Source organism: Phascolarctos cinereus, unplaced genomic scaffold (assembly GCF_003287225.1).
Source record: "Phascolarctos cinereus isolate Bilbo 61053 unplaced genomic scaffold, phaCin_HiC Scaffold_2;HRSCAF=192, whole genome shotgun sequence".
NCBI lineage: Eukaryota > Metazoa > Chordata > Mammalia > Diprotodontia > Phascolarctidae > Phascolarctos > Phascolarctos cinereus.
The window spans coordinates 21,636,647-21,646,499 of NW_027555625.1; the positions used below are offsets into that span (position 1 = coordinate 21,636,647).

General features: G+C 50.5%; 1 protein-coding gene across 1 annotated transcript; it reads left to right on the plus strand.

Annotated features, from left to right (window-relative positions):
- The first annotated feature begins 4,891 nt into the window (after positions 1–4,891).
- EGR4 (early growth response 4) lies at positions 4,892–8,411 on the plus strand. The gene is given in 3 exon segments (XM_021001007.2): positions 4,892–5,313; positions 6,091–6,161; positions 6,163–8,411. Coding segments are annotated over 3 exon segments (1,470 nt in total). The 5' UTR covers positions 4,892–5,189; the 3' UTR covers positions 7,438–8,411.
- Positions 8,412–9,853: the final 1,442 nt, after the last annotated feature.

The window sequence follows — 9,853 nt, forward strand, 5'->3', positions numbered from 1 at the left end:
GCTGCCTGCTTAGGCTTCATGAGCCACGTTCACACGAAGTGCGTGAGGATGTCTGTGGAGACGTCTGTTCTTGGGGAACAATATTATGTTTACTACGGATCTAACGACTCCTTAATAAAAATCAAAGAATAAAATCATAGCTAAAGCCCTAATCTGCTGTTTTCTTACTGTCTTCGTGTCCCCTTGCTTGTGGTAGACGTTTGAAGGTCCATAAAGTAGGTGCTTGTTGAATTTACCTTGAACTATCTGTAGGTTGCAAACACACACACACACACACACACACACACACATATAATATACATATATAACTTTAACAAAATATTTAAATTTATTTATTTGAACATTTCTTAAGTACCTACTATTTGTAAGGCACTATACTTCACATTAGAACAAAGAGGGGAAATGTCCCTTCTTTCAAAGGCCATTCTGCTGTTGAATTCAACTAACAAATGGCCGTCCAGTTTGACTGGGAAGTAGAATGCACGAAGAGGTGAATGAAGCAAAGTGAAATCAGCCTAGATTTGTAGTTTGGAGTCATTTTTAAAGGGCCAGACTGAGGATTTGTGTTTGCCCTGAAGGCAATAGTAATGCCCTTCCTTGGGCTCTTGGATTAGTACCTCTGAGGTGAGGGCCTATGGAGCCCTTCTTCCGGCTGCTTATCCATCTTTGGTGTCCACCTGTCCCCCATCTCTCACCTCTGGCTCCAAGAAGCTGTAGCATGCACAGCAGCCACACCCTGGTGAACCATCTCAGCAGATCAGCTGTATAGCAGGTTGAGGGCAACCGACAGCCCTTAAACAGGTCAGAGAGTTAGAGGGATGTCTACCCCAAGCATGTGAAGACTTCCCCCAGTGGAATGGGTGGATAAGAACAATTTGTTCCAACAGCCTTGAAGGTGACTGAAGCAGATGCTGTGGAGGGCTTAGAGCTCGGTCAGACATCAAAGACACCAAGGTCATCCAGGGTGTCTCAGGCCATCACCAGCCATCTTGACTTTCGTCTTGCCACTGGACTTCAATGACTTTGGAAGAGGGAATGAGGCTGATGACTTCTCACAGCTCTGCCTCACTTAACTCCAATTCACACTTTAGTCAAGACATCACCCTGTGGCATCACTGATCCTCTTCAAAAATGAAGGATGAAAGGGCAGCTAGGTGGCTCAGTGGATAGAGCACTGGTCCTGAGGTCAGGAGGACCTGAGTTCAAATCCAGTCTCGGACTAGACACTTAACACTTACTAGCTGTGTGACCCTGGGCAAGTCACTTAACCCCAATTGCCTAAAAACAAACAAAAAAAATGAAGGATGAACAAGAAGAAGAAAACAAGCTCTTAGAGGGTTCCCCTTTGACTTTGATCTTCACCTGGGTGTCCTTCAAGTGGCTGAAGGAGGAAGTCCACAGCTGTTCTGAACCTCAGGCCGGGACTTTACTACATTCACTCCCTGCCCTTTTTCCTTGACCCTCGGGAAAGTTGCAGAGATTCACTTTCTGTCCTCCCTTAGCTCTCTACCATTATTACTCTATGAAAATCATCCCAAATGTCAATCTCCTCTCCCCTCGATAAATTCTGCCTTGCAACTCTTACTGTGATGGCATCAAATTAAATTTCAAATTTTAAAAAGAGAATAGTGTGAAGGTGTATCCAGGGGCTTCCTGGACAGAATAAAATGTTGAATTCCACTGTTTTGTTTGTTCAGGCAAAATCTCTCACCGCCACTGCTGTCACCTAAGTTTCAGTAAAACTTGGTTTGCCTTTGCCCTGATGCCCATCATGGAGTTGAGGGAGGCCTCCCTAAGCTGTCCTGGACCTCCTGAAATTTTGCCATGGACTCTAGAGAAAGTCCACAGAAGCCACCTCCAACTGTCTCTGGGGACAGGAATGGATTCTCTTTTAGAGAGGGATAGGACAGTATTTAGAAATCTCTTGACTTACTTGGTTCCTATCAGACCATCCTCTTCCCTAGCACAGGTCCAGTCTCTGCAGCAGTGGATGAGGGAGTAAAGGGAGGATGCTTCCAATAGCTAGCCTATCTCTTTCTCCTTCATCAAGCTGCTCCTCAAATAAGAGCAGCAGCCCAGCATTTGGCTGTCTTCTTTTGTACCTAGTACCTGTGGCCTGGGCACGGCTGAGCGCTCCAGAGCTTAAACTACTTTGGCCTTCCTGAGTCTCTGGCCTGGATCCTAGGAGAAGTCAGCAGTGATAGCCTGGAGGTCCTCTACTCATGACCCTTTGATTTGCCCTAGGATTGGGGGAAAGGGGTCTGCCTGAGTTTGGTCTTGGCACTTGCTGGATCGTGGAGGGAGGTGGAAAAGGTTGCTTTTGCATTTCTGGACCTTAGACTTGACCCCAGGAAGAGGGCAACATCAGCCTCAAGAGTCTCCACCTGATTCCACCTCCTTTGCTTTAAGTGACTTAAGGGAGGTGTGTGTATATGTGTGTTTGCTTGAGCTCACATGCGAAAAGGATGAGAATTCTCAGTGTGTGCTGCTTTGTGAATGAATGAAATGATTGAACTAAGGGTGTGTCTCATGAGGGGAGTGAATGAATGTGTGTTGAAGTAAATAGATGGATGAAGAGTAGGTAGCCCAGAGCAGTGCCTGGCCTAGCTCTTTCTCTTCTGCTTCAACTTATAGGACAGGTGGAAGACTCTCTGGCTTGGGTGCCCCTATGAGAGTGGGAGCCTGGCTGCTGTCCCCCACCTCAGGCTCTGCCTGTCTGCCCATAGGGGAAAGGAGCAAAAGCTCAGATACTCACTCCTGGCCTTGGCCCTGGCACCTCTTACCCTGAGGCTTTGGAGTCTGACCCCTAGAATCATCCCTTGGACACTGGTCATGCCCCTGGGGGAGGGGAGCAAGAACACAGAGGTTTAGAATTAATTCAGACACTAGAATGCCAGCTCCTTGTATGTAGGGATAGTTTCGTTCTTTGTTTTTATACCCTCAGAAACTAGTACAGGACCTGGCCTATAGTAGGGACTTAACAACAATAGCCAGCAAATTTGCAAAGCCTTTTACAAACATTCTCTCATTTGATCCTCACAACAATCCTGGGAGGTAGATGATATTATTATCCCCATTTTACAATTAAGGAAACTGAGGCAAACACAACTGAAGTGACTTGCCCAGGGTCACATAGCTTGCATGTGATTTGAACGCAGGTTTTCCCAACTCCAAGTCCAGTGTTCTAACCACTGGACAACTGGCTGCCTCAACAATACACACCTCACTTAATACTTGCCTGTTGACAACCATTCTCTTTTTTTTGAGTCCATATATGCTTTTATATATGTTCTTGTCTCCTCCATTAGAATGTAAGGTTGACTGATGTTGAATGTGAAAGTTGTAGAGACTTACTCTGGGCACAGGCTTTGTGAGCACAAAGTTCATTTCCACTCAGGAAGGATGTATTAAGTGCCAACTGTGTACCAGATGAAAGGCAGTATGGCATAGTGGATATAAGATAAGAAGACCAGGATGCCCTATGCAGTTGAAGTCACAGGTTCAGATGAAAAAAAAAAGTGACAGCCATGGAGGCATTGGCGCCTCGGGTACCAGATGAAAAAGGAAACAGCCCTGGCTTCAAGGGGCTTGCATCCTAGAAAGAGACAACATATACACAAATAATTAGATATAAATATATGCAAAGTAATTGGGGAAGGGTGAAGAGTACTGATAGCTGTGGGAATCAGGGGAGAGGTGGCACAACATCTGTCCCCCTCTCTACCCAACCAGCCTCTATCATGGGTCTATCCCTCATCACTTCTTACCTGGATTGTTGCAATAAGTTCCTACTTGGTCTCCCTGACTCTGGTCTCTCCTTTCTCCAATCCACCCCTTACTTGCTTGTACTTCATTTTAGCCTTTGTGTGTCAAGTGCCTAGCACACAGTAGATACTAATCAATGCAGAGGCTAGGCTCAGGGCACTTCAGAATGCTAATGGGACAAGATGACCCATGCCTGGTGTGCACCATGGTCAGGAAAAAACCTTGTAATTCCCATCTGGAGTGAGAGAAATAGGAGCCATGGCAGAAGGGAGAAGTTTAAGGGGTCTGAGGGAGAGAGGGAGATGCCTGCCAGTCATAATCCAACCTCTTCTCACCCACCCTGGCTGACATCAACTCTCCAGCTTTGCTAGGTAGGCAATAGCCAGGTTCCCCTCTCGGGCCTGCATCCTCTCTTTCCCTCTCCTGAATTCAGGCAACAAAGTCTATGAAACTCCCAACTTTTAACAAGTGACGATCATTTCCTCCTGGAACTTCCTGGACCATATCCCAGTGGAGGGGGCGGGGAAGAGAGGGCGGGGTGAAAATTATAAAAAGACGAAATATTTTTAAAATCCAAAAGCCAAGAGGCAGAACACCACATCGGGGTGTGAACAAACGTGAATACACACACTCACGGGGCCACAAATGCAAACCGATACACTCCCAACACAGAGGAAAAAACCCAGATCCACGGGCGGGGGGGGAGGTGGGGTGAGAGCAGCCATCAAGGTGGCACACACGCAGAGATGCGCACACAGGTGCACACTCAGGAAAACACATATTTGTGGTTTCCTATGTGAAATCATAGATTCATCTAGGCAGATTTATCATTCCCTCTCATCCCTCTCTCATCACCCCTCCCCAAAAAGCGCAAATGTGAAGGTTTGCACATACACGCGCGCGCGCGCGCGCGCGCACAACACACACACACACACACACACTCACACACACGCGCGCACACACACAGAGCCAGCTCTGGGCGGGCTACGTCACCCAGAGAGCTTTCCTTATCGGGACTCCCTGGCCCACATCCTGTGTCCATATTTGGGCATTTACGTCACAGCGACCGGCCGGGACTCCAGAAATGGAAGCGGCCCCGGGAGGCGGAAGACCCGCGCCAGCCCAGCAGCCAGTATATAAGTGGGGGCTGCGGGCTGGGGGAGAGGAGCTGCACCTTACTAAACGCGAGGAGCCGGAGCCTGGACCCCTAGCAGCCGCTCCAGGGGGGAATCCCCAGAGCCCCCAAGCCCTACAGCCTAGCAGATCTCAATTCTCCAAAGCCCAAGGCTGGGAAGCAGCATCCCTCCCGCTGCAGAGTACCTGTAGGGAGCACGGATCGCCATTCCCTTACCTCCCAGAGGCAGGGTCCCCAAGGCCCCTTCTGTGCGCTTCCCCATCCTTGAAACCGGGGCCCCCATTCCGCCATGCTGAACATGAGCGAATTCTGCCCAGAAGCTCTTTTCGCCAAGTACCCTGAGGGATGCGTTGAGACCAGCCCGGAGACTTTGCGACCGGGGAGAGACCCCTCCCTCTCTGGCTTCCCGGGAGGTAAGGAGATCCCCCTCCAAACACAGACACACAAGCTAAAGAAGCCCCTCTTTTCTCAGTATAGGGCAGTATGGAGGAGAGCCAGGTTCCGCAGGTGGCGGTAGTAGGGATGGACGGGTGGATGGATGGATGGTTGGATGGATGGATGAATGGATGGATGGATGGATGGATGGATGGATGGATGGGTGGTTGGATGTATGATGGATGGATGTGCGTATGCGTTAACAACCAGGGAACTGAAATATTGTTATGCACAATGGTGCGGGGAAAGCGTGGGAGGGAAGGTTGAGGCCAGTGGGGATGGGAGTTGGGGATTAGTCCCTCTTCCCACCAAGTCCCCAGATCAGCAATACTGCCATCTCAGCATGAGTCCTTGCGCTTATCAGAGTCCATCTGCGTGGGCATGCGTGTGTTCCTCCGTGTGCATGTGAGAGATGTGTGTGTGCGCGTGGTCATCGTGTGTGTGCACCTCTGTCCGTGCCCCAGTGGCTCGCTCCCACCCAGCTATAGGGCTGCAAACATGCCTTGGGACTGGCGAGCTTTCGTGTGAGTGCCTGAGGGCACAAGCCTGGTGCAGCGATATTTGTGCGGGGGGGTGGGGGGGAGAGGAGTGAAACCTTGTGCACTAGTGTTCTCGGGGGCAACGCAGCGCAGCCTGAAGTGGTCAAGTCAGAGTCGGGGTTCCTGAGCTGAGGAATGTGCGTTACTGACACCCTCCCCTTCCCCCTTCTCATCTACGCTCTAACGCCTTCGGTCTCCGCTGCTCTCTCCCTGCAGGTGACTTCCTGAGCTCTGCGCTGAGTGGTGCTTGTGATACCTCGGATTATTTCTTTCTGGAGGGTCCCTCTCCCCCCACCCCAGCCTGGCCTCAGTTATACTGGCAGCTTCTTCATCCAGGCCATTCCTGAGCACCCACACGACCAGGAGGCCCTATTCAACCTCATGTCGGGGATCCTCGGCCTGGCTCCTTTCCCTGGGCCGGACGGAGCTGTCCCTCGGGCTCCGCTGGACGCCCTGTACGCTACTAGCCCGGACACCTCACTGGCTGGGCCCTTGGACCTCTTCCCGGCTGATCTAGGCTCCGCTACTCCCTTTCCGGAGACTCCGTGGGAGACCTCACCGACTGCGGGCGCCTCCCCGCAGTGCCTCTATGAGCCCCAGCCGTCCCCACCCGACGTCAAGCCGGGCCTCCGAGCCCCTCCTGTCTCGCCGGCCCTAGACGCTGCTCCGGCCTTCAAAGCCCCCTATGGGCCTTGGGACCTCTTGTCGGCAGGCACTCCGAGCTATCTGCCTCAGGGAGGCTATCAGCCTAGCCCCGAAGCTGGCTTCCCCCCGCTGGGCTCCAAGATAGAGGATCTGCTGCAAATCAGCTGTCCCGCGGAGCTGCCAGGTCCGGCCAACAGAATCTATGGTGGCACCTACGATACCTTCTCCCTGTCCAGCTCCAGTCAGCTGCCCTCGGGCGACTTCGGGGAAGGGGGCGAGGGCCTCCAGCCAGGGCTCAGTCTGAGCCCCCCCGGGGAGGGCGGCGGCGGTGGGGACCTGCTAGCCCGGGCACAACCTTCTCCATTAAGCCTCGCCCTCCCTGGCCCAGCCTCAGACTTCTCGATAGTGCCAACAACTGCAACTGATTTCCCTGGGGCTGCGCAACTCCCACCACCGACGGCGGCTCCGCAGCAATCTCAGCCACCCCAGCCGCCGCAGCCGCCGCAGCCCGCGCAGGCTGAGCCTAGGCGTAAGGGGCGGCGGGGCGGCAAGTGCAGTCCTCGCTGTTTTTGTCCTCGGCCCCACGCCAAGGCCTTCGCCTGCCCGGTGGAGAGCTGCGTCCGCAGCTTCGCCCGCTCAGACGAGCTCAACCGCCACCTGCGCATCCACACTGGCCACAAGCCTTTCCAGTGCCGGATTTGCCTGCGCAACTTCAGCCGCAGTGACCACCTCACCACGCACGTGCGCACCCACACGGGTGAGAAGCCTTTCGCCTGCGACGTGTGTGGCCGTCGCTTCGCGCGCAGCGACGAAAAGAAACGTCACGGCAAAGTGCATCTGAAGCAGAAGGCCCGGGCCGAGGAGAGACTCAAGGGGCTGGGCTTTTACGCTCTGGGCCTCTCCTTCGCTGCCCTCTAAACTCTTTCTTAGTTCGCCCTGCACTGTACTGGATGACCACGGAGGCTCTGCGCCATGAATAGAGACAGCCTACTGTCAGGGGGCCAAACCCTCGACTAGCTTCGTCCTCGCCCCATCCTTTGAGTGGGGACCAGAACCCCAAGGGTCCTTCAATCCCATTCCTCTAATGGGTCCCACCATCCCCCTCGCCCTGCCCCAATGCCCTTTCCCTACTGCCACTCCGGACCAACGCCAGGAGGCGATCCTAATTTTGCTCGGTTTTGTCCGAGGGTCGCGGCAAGTTGGTTTTAGTTGAGTGTGCCCGGCCAAGCTCGGAAGGTTGGCTGTTCAGCACCACTGCCCGAGGACAGCTCCTCCGGAGCTCCTGGCCCAGGGAGCCCTCTCTCTCCTACCAGGCACTTTCTTTTCAAAGACTCAGGACACAGACGATTGTCTTTTCTACTCTGGGCCCCGACTCTCCTCACCCCACCACCACCCAGACGCGGGGGGCTGGCGGAGGTATAATCCTCGATCCAGCTCACTGGACGGGGTAGGGAGAGTGTTTCTTTGTACAGATCTGTCTGAGCAACCCTCGGGTACGGCGTTCGCTTTTCTGGTTATTATTTATTTATCGATTTTGTAAAGCAGATGCTGCTCTCAGGCAGGTGATAAAGCTGTGTTTATTTTTGCAATTAAAGCGTTTGTGCAAAAAAAAAAAAAAGTCCAGTTGCTGGCTTCCTTCAGTTTGCTGCAACCTGCCGCCCTCCCCCCTACTCTGCCCCAGCTCAGTACTATGAGACCCCTGGTCTGTCTCTGCTCACTAGAGGGGAACCTTTGGTCTGATAAACTACCTGAGAGCTCCTTCCCTCAAGGAGAACCTAGTCTGAAGGAAGAGTCTCAGCCTTTGCCCTCAGGGAGCTGGTTTGATAGGGGTATCGTGGAGGGCCTTGGCTCTTCAGAAACTCATCTGATGGGGACGGTGGGACACACACAGAGAAAAGGAATCAGGTCCATACCATAATAGCTCATAGGATGTTGCAAGAATGAGATGAAATGTGTATGTAATAAAAATTTACCAGCTATGATTATGTAACTTACCGTGGACCAATCTGTTGGGAAATGGATTGAGTCTGCTCCTGGAGCAATTGGATGCCAGATATCTATCCCTCTACACATATCAGAATGACATGCATGGAAGAATATGGCCTAGACGCTAGATTGCTGGCTCTGGAGGCAGGACTTACGTTCAAAACTTACCCAGGAATTGGCTGTGTGACTCTAGGCAAGTCACTTAATTTCTCTGAACCTCCATTCCCCATCAGTAATATGAAAATAGTAATAGCATCTACTCACAGAGTTGATGTGAAGATTAAATGAGATATTATGTTGTACATAAAGCAAAGCAATTTGCAAGCCTTAACATGCACTATAAATTGTCAGCCATTATTATTGTTATATAATATCACATCCAGTCAGAGTGGTAGAAGAAAGGAGTGCTTTGGGAAAGATTGGAGCAACATGACATCATAGGGTGGAGTTAGTCTGGGAAGGTTTCCAAAAGGAGGTGAGTGGTGGAGTTGAGTTTGGAAGAAATCCAAAGACTAGATTTGGCAGCAGAGAAACAAAGAACGCTGGTTTTCAAAACCCTGCCAGGGTAACTGGACACAATGATAATAATACACACTAACTGTAGTCTCTGACACAGCCTGATTGTGTACTCCAAAGAATCACAGGCTCTTGAAATGACATAAACTAAATCCCTCATTTTACGGATAATGAAATACACGCATCTCTATTACATACAATAATGATGATAACAAGAAGTCATTTATATAGCACCTGGTCATTTACAAAGTTCTTTCCTAAAGTCCAGTGGGTATTGTAACACATCATTATCTCCATTTTACAGATCCAGAAGCAAAGTGTGCCTGAGGTATAGCATACATATATATGCATGACATATAGGGGTATTATATGTAATATATAGATACATAACTACTTTATAATATGTACACAAAAATAAAAAGATGGTTCCTATATCTAGTTGTTTATCATTAAGGAGATCTCAAGTGAATTTCCTATTTAATGGTTGGTTCCATGTTTCTGAGACCTTTTCACCCCCTAGCCTAATGGTAATGCTGATAAAGGATAACATACATGTGGCTTTTAAGATTTGCAAAGCAGGAGAAGAGTGGAGTAGTGGAATAGGTGTTGAGCTTGGAATCAAATAAGACTCCAGTACTTCAAATCTGCAACTTATTTCTTGGTGTTTCCTTGGCTTCTTCATGGGCAAAATGGGGGTAAAATTTTTGCATTGCATGCCTCACAGAGAGTTGTAGGGAAAAAATGCTTTCTAAACTGAAAAGTGCCGTGTAAATCTGTATACGCAATTTTTAGGAATAGGGAATGGGAAGACCAGACCTGTGATTCCATAAGG